Source organism: Pseudopodoces humilis, chromosome 3 (assembly GCF_049639895.1).
Source record: "Pseudopodoces humilis isolate 2021_Gansu_Grassland_sample_001 chromosome 3, ASM4963989v1, whole genome shotgun sequence".
Lineage (NCBI taxonomy): Eukaryota > Metazoa > Chordata > Aves > Passeriformes > Paridae > Pseudopodoces > Pseudopodoces humilis.
This window is the reverse complement of record NC_142202.1, coordinates 101,773,282-101,787,102: the sequence shown is the minus strand read 5'-3', so window position 1 is coordinate 101,787,102 and position 13,821 is coordinate 101,773,282. Positions and strand designations below refer to the sequence as shown.

At 36.3% G+C, this 13,821-nt stretch overlaps 1 protein-coding gene across 1 annotated transcript in view; it reads left to right on the top strand.

Annotated features, from left to right (window-relative positions):
• NBAS (NBAS subunit of NRZ tethering complex) overlaps positions 1-13,821 on the top strand; it is a 161,626-nt gene that overhangs the window by 129,552 nt on the left and 18,253 nt on the right. Inside the window, exon 49 of the mRNA XM_005521850.3 lies at positions 11,301-11,440. Coding sequence (XP_005521907.3) covers positions 11,301-11,440 — 140 coding nt within the window. The remainder of the gene's footprint in view (positions 1-11,300; positions 11,441-13,821) is intronic.

The following is a 13,821-nucleotide window of genomic DNA, read 5'->3' as shown; positions in this document are numbered from 1 at the left end:
TGAGCAGTTACAAGGCGCAGGTTACAGAAGTGAGTTAGGGTTTGCCCCAGGAAGTTAGAGTGGCACTAGCAAAGCTTCTGTAAGTGAAGCAAGGCTTACTTTAAGATGTGAAGTTACTCATTGTGAAGCTTCTACAAGACACACCTTTTCTTAAAAGGATTGTTTCATTATTATGCAAATGCAAAATGTAATTACTACTTGCATGCCACTTAAATGCAAATAGCTTTGTCATTTAGAGAAGGTAATCTCATTTAGCCTTCCTCCTCATATTGTTATATTATGTTTTTTTCATGATCTTTGGGTATAGAGAGCTGCTGAGGGCTAAATGTTTTTGAAAATTGGAAGAGATGTCTATTAAGGATTTAAAATTGTAACTTTGGGCACTTCTCATATTTTTTTCTTTTCTAAAGTTTAGCTTTGAAAAAATTGACAAATTAATTGGTATGTGTATGGGATGTGCAGAATACATTTTCCTTCCTTCCTGCCTATATGGCAGTTAATGTATGGCATGTGCAAACTTGTGTCTCAGCAACTTTAGTAATGTCTGCATTGACTTTCTGAGAACTTGGGGTGGCTGTCAAGACTCCATTGCTGCTCTGTTCCTCTTCTCCCTGTTATTATTTCCATGGTGTTTCTTTGTACTAGTTAAGAATGGTCTCAATGGGAATGTCCATGTCCACTGATTTTCAGCTTTTTCCCATTTCCTCTTCTCATGTCAGAGATTTAAACATGAGAAGTCATTTTGCTGAAGCCATTTATCAGGTAACAGTGACCTGTATTTAGCTTGATCTGACAAAATGCAAGTGAAGGAGCTGTATCTGTTTCATCTTTAGTTGTCTTTTATTTATGAAAAATGCTTAATTAGAAGAAAGATTTATGTTCCTATCAACTCTGAGTAAATTTGTTATGATGTTGTTTATAATTCTAGAGACATTGTTTCTCTGCTGGTAATGCATAAAAATTAAGCTTAAGAAATTTAATTTAAGTTTTAATTAATATTTTAAAACACTAATTTCCATTCCTTGAAGATACAATTTATCCATATGAAAACATGTGATTTTTTTTTTTCAAGGAACATAAATTGTAGTGTGTATGATTAATTAAATACTTTTAGATGCAAATGAAATATTTTCCATTAACTACACAAGTATAGCAGATAAGACAAAGTGGAGAGAAAAGCAGTGTAGTGTGAGTGCACACAAGTTTTGAATTGAGCCCTGGGCACTGCAGTGCTCTGTGACCAGTAGCAGTTGCTTCAGAGGAAAATAAGAATGCTCTGAAGTGGATTCATGGGGGATCATTCACTTTCTCTAGTAATCCTTTGTAATGAAGGTCTAAGTTCAGAATAGTTGCAGTGGTGTGTACTCAGTTTTGATCCCAGATTCAGAAAAATTAAGGGCTTATTAGCAATATAATCAGACTTCTGTTATTACGTTTCAGAGAAATCAGTGGATAAACTGTGATTGAGCCTTGGGTATCTCTTGCTAAATTTTCAGCATTAGTACACACTGTGCATCACCAAGCACTAAACATGCTGAAACTTTGTGAAGGAGAGATACCATCCAGAGGGACCTGGACAAGCTCAAAAAGTGGGCCCATGGGAATCTCATAAGGTTCAACAAGACCAAGTGCTGGTGCTGCACCTGGACTGGAGCAACCCCCAGTATCACTCCAGGCTGGGGGATGAACAGAGCCACAGCAGCCCTGCTGAGAAGGACCTGGGGGTGCTGTGGGTGAGAGGCTGGACATGACCCAGCCATGTGCCCTTGCAGCCCAGAAAGCCAAATGTGCCCTGGGCTGCACCCAAAGCAGCGTTGGCAGCAGGTGAGGGAGGGGATTCTGCCCCTCTGCTCTGCCCTGGTGAGACCCCACCTGCAGTGCTGCATCCAGCCCTGGGATCCCAGCACAGGAAGGACATGAACCTGCTGGAGTGAGTCCAGAGGAGTTCACCGAGATGATGAGAGGGATGGAGCACCTCTCTTTGTGAGGAAAGGCTGAGAGAATTGGGATTGTTCAGCCTGGAAAAGAGAAGGCTTTGGAGTGACCTAAATGTAGTCTTCCTGAAATGAGCCACCAAATTAGATGGAGAAGGACTTTTTACAAGAGCTTGAAGTGACAGGACAAGGGGGAATGGCTTCAAACTGGAAGAGAGTAGGTTTAAACTAGGTGGTAGAAAAAAATCTTTACTGTGAGGGTGGTGAGGCACTGGAACAGGTTGCCTATAGTAGTTGTGGACACTCCATCCCTGGGAGTGTTTCAAGGCCAGGTTGGAAGGGGGTTTTACCAACCTGGTCTAGTGGAAGGTGTCCCTTCCCATGGCAGGAGTGTTGGAACTGGATGATCTCTAAGGTCCCTTCCAATCCAAACCATTCTGTTTCTATGACTTAACCTTTTTATGTGATTTGTTAAATTCTGTGGCTTTTTAGGATATTAAAATCAAAAAAAAACCCCAAATTCTCTATTCACTACACTTTTTCCCTTGTTCTGTTGCTTACTCTCAGTAACCAATCCCAGTCACACCACCTCCACAGCCTTTTCTCTCTGTAGGTATCCTCTGCTCTGTCTCAGAGCCCACTGTGATGTGTAGTATAACTCCTGAGAAGTGAATATGCTGTCCTTGTGGAAATTAACAGTCCATGGTTTTGCATCCCAGCATTTTGATTGCTCTTGACTTCATCCATACATCAACCAGAAGTCTCTGAATTTCATTCAGTGAGGCTCAGGTTACTGTTTTGACTTGATTAGGCTAATTTAACATATTTTAAAATGCAGTAGTTTTACTATTGTTACATTTTATTTGTCATCGTATACATATCCTAGACTATTTTTTTTTAGTCCATTGGAGGTTTCTTTTGACATAAACTAGCCTTGCCAATCATTTGTCTGTATTTTTGTCTGTTCAATGCTTGCAGTCTCCCCAAAACAATTTATATAGACAAGGAAGCACCCATAAACCCATGAGAAATTCTACTTTTTAGCTTTACTATTTGGTCATAAACTGGGGATTTTTTTGTTTACATTTTTTGGGTTTTTTTCCTCTTAGTAGATCAAGTTCTTCAGTGGTTTCTAGTCAGGAATATTGTTCTAAGCCCTTTGAAAATATATGTAAATTGTAAAACTAGTTTTTAGGCATTATTGTGTTAGTATCTTAAATGAGTATTTTTTTAGTAATAACTGTGACAGTAGATGCTGTCCTTTTTTCCAAACAGTTTTCTTATTCCATCAGCCATCGTGCTAAGTTGACAGTTCTTATTTAGAGGTCTGCAAACTCTGCATCATCAGAGGGGCCTCACTCAGGTATTCTTAAAATAGTTTTTATTTTATAGTAGTTTGTGATACTTCATGTTGATTGAGAGAATGAGGAGTTCTTTTTCCACATTGCTGCTATTGTTACCCAGGGACCCATCTATAAAGACTATGACTGCTAGGACATCAACTACACCAAATCAAAAAGAAAACCACCAACTGCAGTGCTTCTGTAGCGCCATTTGGTGTGACAGGTGCATGATGCTGCCTACCCTATTTGGATTATTTTTATGGCTGCAACAGAGCTATTCACTTATTTCAGTTTTTACAGCTTAAATAATTTTGTGATAACTATGCACCTGGTATTTTAATTGCTCCTGGCCTAGGTCATAAATATGGAATAAACAAGGAATTTTTCATGAAAAATACACATTTCCTTTTTTTAACTGAAAAGAGTAATACTGAAATATTATTTAAGATTGGAATCAACATCAACAACCTCTTGTTCCTGTAGGACAGTATCTTTAGTGTGAGCCTTTGTTTTCAGAAATATATTTTTGACTTTGCTAGTCTTGCCTTTCTGCAGGATGATATTTTGGCAGTACTAATTTTGACAACGTTTCATTTACATGTTAACAGCTTTTAAAAAAATTTTGCGTTATTAGCAAGAATTGCAGACTTTGGTTATCGAGACAGCAGTGATACATAGGGGTAAATACTGAGGATGCAGTGCTGCTTGATGGCAGTAATGATTAGAAGGGTAAATTAAAAACCACTTGTGTATGGAGTGGAAATGGCTGATGCTGAGTTAACAGCTCAAAAAAATATTTAAAGATTAAAATCTTGTCATTTCTAGGCCATATCTTCCAGTGCTGTCTGCTCTATGTTAGATTATTTATATAATACATAAATTCTGAATTACATAATAGTGGTTAGTAGTTGGTGCATACACAGAAGATTACTCATGTTTGTGACCCCCTCATGTTGCATAGGTGTTAGTTTTAACCATACAGCATCCAAATTTTTACATATTAACATCAATATGCAATTTAAATAACATATGTTAGTCCTGTTTCTTTCAGTTCCAGCTAGCTAAGTATAGGAGTCTTTCAAATGCATCTCGGTTTTTTTTTTTCATTATTTGCTCTTATTCTCCCTACCAATATCTATGTACAGTCCTCAGAGGTTTTCTCTGTGCTGAAAAGTATTTGCAGATTAGGACATAGTCTCCTGCAGACTACAAATGAATGGATTTTATTTTCTGCATGAGTTATTCATTTTTATGCATTAGGCAACACATTTTGTGTTTATTGAATCTATATGCATTTCTTCGTGAGCTGCATATGAAGCAGATAAGCAATTAAACAATATATAAATCACTTCTGAAAAAAAAAGTTCTTGGGTATTTCTGTAAGAACTCAACATGTGGCTGAGCCTCAGTTTGATTCATCACCAGTAGGCTTCTTGTTGATTTTTTTTTTTAACTTGAATCCCATAACTTGCTTATCTTGTACGCTGGCTTTAATTCGAGCAGGATTTTACCTGTGCTATTATGTGCATCTCTTTAGTTTCTGAATGCAGCAGGCTTGCATATGTGCTCAGAATTTAATACTAGTTTTAATATGTGAAGCCCAGCTCTTGGGAAAGTGCAAGAAAGCCTGATGTCAGAGGTTTTCTTCCTCTGAGATATAAGGCACGAGTTGTAAACACTGAGTTTACTCATGCAAGACCCTTGACTTCAATTTTAATTTTGAATTGATTGCTCTAAGATTGTAGTTTTGATAGCAGACGCTTCCTTTTGGTCCATTAGATGGTGTTTGTGTCTTCCAGTCCCAAGTCAGAGCAGCCCCTGATCAGTAAGTCCAACTCTGTGGGCACAGAGCACCCCCAAGAGTCACACCCTGTGTCTGAGAGCATTGTTCAAACACTTCTTGAATTCTGTCAGGCTGGTGCTATGACCACTTTATTTTTTGTTTGTTTTGGTGTGTTGTTCTTAAGTGACTATTCCTTAATAAAATTATTGTTTTGCACTAACTGGGATAACTCCATAAGCATAGATTCAAAAAAGCTGCTTTCAAGCAAGGGAATTAAAACTGCAGCAAACTGGATCATATTTTAGCTGTTGTGTGTTTTCATTAAACAAGAGCTAAATCCTGTTAATATACAGGAGCATTTTGTGAAGCCAGTGGAACTGTTTTGTAAAAGTTGCCATCTCTCAACTATGACTTAATACCACATAAGTTTCCATTTACCAAAATGGGCTGAAATTAGAGTTAGCAAAATGTGAACTAGGATAGATGGAGAGAGTAAGATCAAAATGGCCTATTTAAAGCTGGCAGGTTCCTTTGCCCTTGACTTTCTCCATGCTGTGTGCCCCTGCCCATATGCTGGTAAACCAGTGGCTAAATGATATGGTGGTTTGTTCTTCCAAGCCTGTTACTATTCTCACCAGCCTGACCTTGTGTCCTGGAGGATTTTCCCCTCAATCACAATTTACAAGTTGTTTAATTTGGATTTTTTTTAAAGAAACCCTAGTTTAGATATAATGGGATGCCAGTAGTGTGTTGCTGAGTATAGCACTTTAAAAAGGGTTTTCTGTTGCTCTGGCATATGAAGATCTTAAATAAGATGTTTAATATGTGCTCGTGGTTTTGCATTGTTTCACAAGTATAATGTGTCTAACATCAAGGCTGATAGGATTCCTAGCATCTTGAAACAGTTTGAAGAGAATGAAATAAATAGCCTTTAGAAGCTCCTAATCTTACATGTACAGAGTCTGTAGCTATGCAATTTCAGGAACAGTTGTAAAGTGTTGCAGATTGTGTTTGGGGTTTTTTGGACAGATTTTTGATGTTTGTGTTCTTATTGGGAATAATTGACCTTAAAATTTCTATTTAACTTGCAATTTTATATGTCCTTTGTAACAAGTGTTGAACTTTGCAGCCTTGTTCTGGAGGTAAGTTTCAGTAACTCATATTTGTGCAGACTTTCAGTAGCTCAGCAGAAGAGAAATGACAGATTCACAGGCTGACCTGCAAAGTGGAAATACTTCCTTCAGTGACCAATCCTACTGACCTGTTGTATAGGAAGGGCAGTATTTTCTTTGCTGGTTTACTTAATTAGATTGTAGACTCCTTGGGACAAGGCTGTTTTATTTTTGAGCCATGAACAGCACACCAGGATGGCAATTACAGGAATGCAGTCAAATTGCTACCAATCCTTTTAGTCATTGTTTATAAACAATGGTAAGCCCTGTCTAATGACTGGAAGGAAATTTTAGCATCAGCGTTCCTATCTCAAATCTGAATAAAATCTTTGATGTCACATCTGCCTATTATTTTGAGATGCAGCACAGATGAATTCTCTACCACTGCAGTTTGGGCAGGGGCATGGGAAGACGCATAAAACCAGTGCATTTTATAAGGAAGTTCTGACAAATTGCAAGTCTGTTGTAGCAATAAGGGACCAGTCAAATGCCTGCTGAGTGTTTCTGTATTCAGTGCCATATTAATTCAAATTTATGCTGCAATGTCGAACATGAACACATTTTGAAATGTTTAAATTTACCATCTGCTAGATGTAATAAAATTAATTTTATAATCATGTAAAATAGTAAGTTTTTGGTTGCATTCCTTGGTAACAGCAAACTTTTCTGCTTTTAGTACAGGGAGTTGATTTTAAGTATGGATATTGCTTTTCTCAATAAACAAGCAATTATAGTGAAGGAAAATACTTTTCTGGTTTAATTTATAAACATCCTTATCATTTATTTCCTTTGAAGACAGCAAAATCTGATGATGAAAGCTGTGGCTTTGTCACACTAACATAGAGTAAAAATGGAATTTGCAGAATAGATACCAGTGAGCAGAGGGAGGTCGAGGTCTGTCTGCATTAGTTTTCCTGCTCACCATTCTCATACAAAAATAGCATTTTTCTTTTATCTCAGAGGTAGGAGAGGGTTGAATTGGCTGGATCTTTTTATTGGCATTTCCTTTTTTTTTTCAAACAAAAGGCACTCTCATCAGCCAAGTCAGTCAGTACCAGATTGTCAAGTTAAATGACTTTAGCAATAAAGCATGTACAAGTCTATCAGATGTGTCTTTCCTGTAGAATCAGGAAGCCCTTACATTAATGGATATCTATAACTTAAGGATGCAATTCAGATAAAGTAACATTCCACAGTTGCTGTAAATACTGTTTTTAAGCTAACTTTTATTACAGGAGTGAGATAATGTACTAAACTAAACCACTGGTTCTGTGGTCTGCCATGCTAAAGGCTTTTTTTTATCAGTCATGTGTGATTTCCAGAGTTTGATTTAACTTTATCATTCTTCACTGTATCATCTTACAGTTTTTGTGAAACAGTATGTTTCCAGAAGCTACGTAACTAATTTGTGAGGCAACTTTTCATATTTGGATTCCTTCATCCATGTTACATGTGACGAGCATGAAGCAATAACAAATCTGTAGAACAACATGATGAATCAAAACTTTGTGCATTGAAAGTCAGTAAACTGAGTGCTTTCCATTTTGGGCATCTAATAGGATCTAATCTGTGAGGAAAGAGTCTAAAATCACTTAAGTCTGAAAGATTTGATCATAAGGCAGAAAAGTTGGATTTATTTGAGGAGAAATTTTAAGTGCACAGAGTTTTTAATTAAGCACTGAATCAATCTCGCATGGGCTATGACAAGCACATGCTGTTAGTGTAGCCAGTATTTTGCTTTGTGAATTTCCTGTACGATTTTTTGAAGGAACATTAATGTATGCAGATGTTTGTATATTCTTGATTCTGAACATATGTAGTCCCTCAGTAATGAAATTGTGTTTTAACAGTTTAACATAAGGTTTGGCTTTACTTAACTTGTATTTTGTTTTATAATCTATCATGAGCATAATTTCTACAATTAATTCCCCTAATTGACTTTCCCATTGTGGTAAATATTTGTGCAGCCTTTTAATGAGAAACATGATGCCAACTGTGTTCTACTGCCAAAGAGACTGCCTGAAACTGAAGAGAATCAAGGCAGAACTGAGCAAATCTGTTGTTAAAACTGGAAGCCCATGCTTTCCTTTTCCTTGCTTTTGTTGTTTTGTGGTTTTTTTGATTTTTTTTTTTCCACTTGTTTTTCATATTTCTTTGGGGTCATCTGAAGTTCATGCCTGGCTTTGAGCCTCATTATTCTGTTTATTGACAGGTTCTTTACAGGGACTTGTGTTTAGATGACTCTGAGCAGTTCGTGGGGGTTATCTTTGCATGGTTAACCTCAGAGTGGTTTAGAAAGATGTTTTGGGTTTTTTTTTTAAAAAAAGGAAGGGGAAGCAGAATGATATTAACCCTCTGTTATCTAACATTCAGAGACATCTGAATTAGATCATCCAAAATTGCTACAAGGAGAGTGTTCAATTAAAAGTGGATTTTTTTTTTAATCTGTTACTACAATAAAACAAGAGGCTTAACTGCAGCAGCTCATCTCAGCTAGCTTTCACTTTGTAAAGGTGAAATTTCTACCTTTTTACACAGAGCATGCTGTGTTTCTGCTGCATGAGGTGTCTGCTTCCTCATTGTGCTCTCTCTCAGAGTCAGCGAAGACTGATACAGAGCAAAACTTAAGTTCTCTCTGTGTGTTGTATATAGATCAATCTGTCTATCTGTCAAGACATATGTATGTGTATACATACACACACAGAGCAAATATAAATTAAAATCTCATTCCTATGTGCTGTTTCAAGGTATTGCTTCCTTCTAGCAAGGAGCTATCACAGAAATCTAGTTTCACATTAAATGGAAGTGACATGCATCTAAAATGCCATATAAAGAGTGAATTTTCACTAGTCTTCTTAAAAACCACAAATCATTAACACTGCAGAAAGTTCACTTTATTACTCTTAGTGAGAAACATAGGTGATTTGAAAAAAGCCATTGTAGAGTGAAATGCTGCAGAAATGCTCTCTGTGTTTGAGAACAGGAAGGTAATTCCTGTGAATGACTAGAGATTAATTACTGTGTGTTATGTCATGGGCAATCATGTTGCAAGGATCCAGCTGCCCAAAACAAAATTATGGTGCTAGATTAATTAACATTAAAATATGTAAACCAAAGTCTATAAAGATGCATTATTAGGCAGAATTATTGGAATTCAGTTCATGTTGAATGAAAGGATGTCTGATCTATTCTCTACTACTCGTATGGGACCTTCTCTGGCAGCTTTTCTCATGTATTGATGTTGTCTTTGCCATTTATTACCATTTTTATGTCTATCATTAGAAAGATCTTAACATTTAGTCTGTGTTTTGAAGTAATGCGCAGTTTGTGCAGATCTACTAAAATGTACTCAGTGGACCATGCAGAATGGCATGCACTTGGTTTCAATATATAAGGAGCTAGTTTTCTGAGAAAAGGGTTTGGGGATGGGTAAGCAGTGTGAGAGCTTCTATTGTCTAGCTAGTACTTAATTTGCTAAGATGGTAAATATTTTGGAACCTTAGCTGTTAACGTCTTCTGTCTCTTTTTTCCTTTCTTGTTTATCTCTGTTCTCTTTTCAGCCTTGTCATTTCAGCATCTAGTATTATAGTATTATATATTATATATATCAAGTATATCTATTACAGGTGGGTAACTGATGTCTGCTATGTGACATTTGCAGTAAAGAAAAATAGTTCAAGTGCCCAGATCTAGGAAACATGTTTTTCTCTGTCTGAAGTGTTTTAGTGTATGGTGCTTTCAGATATACTCTGGAGACAGAAGCAAACAGTTTTTCAACACTAAATATTTTAAAGTCACAGATTATGTAGGCAACTCAATAAATGCATCAGTAATGTTTGTTTTCCAGCCTCTTTTGAAAATATGCCCTTGATGTATCAGAGCCACTTTGAAGAGATTGGATGCGATCTTTAATCCTTCAGAGTAGCTGTAGAACTAAGGAAAACTTTGTCCATGTTTGATGTCTTAGAACTATTTGGGCTGAAACAGAAAAGTTAACATTTAATGCTGTGTATCTTCAGCAGAATTATAAGATGAAACTGAAGTGTTTGATGTTCTGGGAGTTTGTGGACTCTGGAAAAAAAATTCAGTGTTAGAATGTGTTAATAATACCGAGGGAGCTACTTTGTTATTGTAACAAAGAATTGTTAAACTCCAAAAACTTGTGTATGTCAGGTTAGCCTCCAATTGCTATTCTATTTGTGAAAGCCCTCCTGGTGTGATACCCAAACTTTTAAACAGAAGTTGCTTCTCATTTGGCAGCAAGTTGGTTCTTATTTACAGCAACCTTCCTTCGACTGTCAGACCTTTTACCTTGCACATTTTTACCATGAAACTGCAGGCAGTAATTATTTTTAAAAGAACCTGTCATCAACTGGAGTGAATTCAAGTCCAGGCAAAAGCTGCAGGTTTTCAACAGAGATAGGCACTTGTCCCAAGACAGAATTGTCTGGGAGCTGATAGGACAGTGGGGCTTTGTTTTTCTTGGGTTCAAACACCTGTGCAGAGAAATACTGTATTACTTGTTAGCAGATGTCCTTTGCTGTGTAGATTAATTGAGAAGCCTCTTTCAAGGCTCTTTTCTAGGTGAGAAAAGATGAGGTGCTATAAATCCAGATCAAACTATTGAATTTTCGTGGGTGAGGGAGAGTAGTATATATTAGGAAAGCACTGGACATAGTCATTCTTTGAAAATATGTGTGTGTGTATATATGTCTATACATTGAGAAAAAAAAAATACAGAAATTTTTGGTTGTTTGAAGATGACATATCTGATCCTCTGAACTAATCAAAGAATATTCTTGTGTGGGATTACATTGTTCTAGGAATGTGCACCTAAGTCATTCCACATCATCTGTGTTCTCCCATCTCATTTGCTTGTAGTTGAAAATGGTAAATAAGAAAATGGATTTCTGGGAAAATTACATTCACTGTGTTTCCGGCATTGTTTTGGAACAGTGATGTTCTTCCCAGATAGTTTGTTGATTGCTTTTAAATTTTTAAATCATTGATTTCTGGGGAAAAAAAAAAAAGTGGCTTAGTTAGTTTGTTTGGTTTTTGTCTCCTTCAGGTAGAAATAACAGATATAGAAAATGAAGAAAAAAGATACCATTTGTTCCTGGGACTTCTGGAGTCCAGTCAGAGTCTGTGTGAATTTCAGCACTTGGTCTTGCTGCTTCAGGCTTGGCCACCGATGGACAGGAGCAATGGGTGAGTGTTTCTTCAAACAACCATGTAATAAAAGAGTTCAAAGTCTTCTTGCTTGATATAATGTTGTTTTCAGTCAAATAATTTAAACATGGCTGGTAGGAGTGTGTTCTTTGAAAAAGATCCTATTGGGGGAATAAATGGTTTGTTTAAAGCAGAGTTGAATAAATCAGTTTCCTGTAAAACGTGTATGTACACATATGTATCTGTGTCATGGAGGAGGGCAGAGGAGTGTTTTATTGCTTGAACTCTTGAACAGGAGAGTGCTCTATCTACTTAAATTTCAAACTACGTATTTTGCTCTTGTTTTTAGCAGTATAAACAGAGTCCATAAAAAAAGAACAGAAAGTTGACTGTTCTCTGTATTCAAAGTTACACTTTGCAGAAAGGCCTTCGAAAGGTGATGTTCAGATGGATGTGGCAGACAGTCTGCAGGAGGTCTGGGAGAGTAATGGTACCACAAAATGGCACTTCTCTTGTCTAGATCCACTACCAATTACTTCTCTTTCTGAATAAAGAATCCAAACCAATTTAAGATTAAAATAATTATAAGACTTCAGAATTGCAGCCATCAAAGTGGATATTAACTGGAAGTAGTAATTTGGAACATCCAGTCTACTGGACTACTGGAGATTATATTTTATCAGTTCTTTGATTTTTGTCTTTGACTTTCTGAATACATTTGAAAGTAAAAAAATTAGCTGTTGTATTCTATAACTGCTAATCACTTTTAAGATACAAGGATTCAAATAAACTCGTGTGGAGAGGCAAGGGTCACATATCTTTCAGAGAGCAGTAATACTAATACATTTTTGGCTAGCCATGTCTGACAGCAGTTAGATTAGAGTCATTGGATGGTGTTTATTTTGAATTACTTTTGGATTACCTTAAAATAGGTTGTAATCAATACAATCTATTTTAACTTGGGGACTACATTCACAAAGACATAACATAACAAAGTGTTTATGTGCATTGATTTTTCAGAAAAGTTAAGGCTTATCTTTTTCTGAAAACTAGCTATCTTATGCATGTGTAGAGAACTGGTGGGTTACAAGGTAATCTGTAGTGGTTTTTCACATTCAAGCTTGCAGTTTATTTGGAATTTCTGGATAAGCATTGACCTAAATTCTTTACTGACAGCTTTAAAAGCCAAAAATTCTTGAGTACATTAAGAATTACAAGGACTGCTGTGGGATCTGTCACAAATGCATGTTTCAACTTTCATTTTAAGTTTTGGTTTTGATTGTAATTGAAAAATGGATCCCTAACATTGTGGGGGAGCTTTCAAACTTTTTTTCATCTACACATTACCTTTAACAAAAAAAAAAAATTTAAAGAGTAAAATGTCAATTTCAAAGGAAATACTGCTGCAATTTGCAAAATCCTTTTTATTTGTGTTGAACAGAAAGACTAAAGAGTTCTGTGAAAGGAGAACCCTTCTTGTATATGGGCAGTTCTTGTCTACTGTTCAGTTACAGAGGACATAAAAAATTACATAATTGTATCTCCCTCTTGGTGTTCTAGTCCTTTAGTCTGACTTCCTAAAGTGAAGAATAAAAAAAAAAAAAAGATGCTGTCACAACTGTGGATCAAATTTCTTTGACTCCAGTGATCTTGGAAGTGAAAAGTTCTGCAAATACTTAGGTCACCTGTACTAAAACTAAGAGTCTAAAGTTGTTACTCTGGCTCCTAGGCAATTACGTAGTCACAATTCTTTCCTCTTCTCCTTCATTCCATAATTCCACAGCATTCAGCTATGCTGAGCACCCTAGGGGTTTATATATGTGTATATGTGTTCCTGGAAAAGTCTATCTTAAGGATGCTTGGGAGTAAAACATGGAACTGTTTTGGTATTTTCAACAATTTCATTTTAAAGCAAGTTGTATTAACAAATTTTTGAGCAAAGAGGAAAACATCAAGAAGTTAAAACTAAATGCATTGGTCTGTTTGTTTACTCTTTACTCTTTTTCCTCCTTCAGAAGGTCATTATCACTTTTTGTTTACAGCCAATGTAATGAACCTTACAGGAACTGGGGAATTTAAGTGTGAGTTATGTGAATGCTTAGAATTTAGGTTTTCAATCTAGCAATAAATGTCTAATACTTACAATTGAATAAAAAGCTGGAAAACACAGTTTACATTCTGTAAAGGTTTAAAAGGAAGGAGAAATAAAAGAGCTAAAGTTTGAGGGGGTTTTTGGTAGGCTTTTAATTTTTGTAACCTCTATGGTAGTAAGTCCATACTTAATGTATTTTTTGAGTTCTTGTTTTCTAAAACATTCCAGTTAAAATAATACTTATTATCACAAGTGTGATTCTCTTCTTGTCATTATATGCTGTCTTTACTGTGAGGGAAACAGAGATGTAGCTTGGTTATTTCAGTCA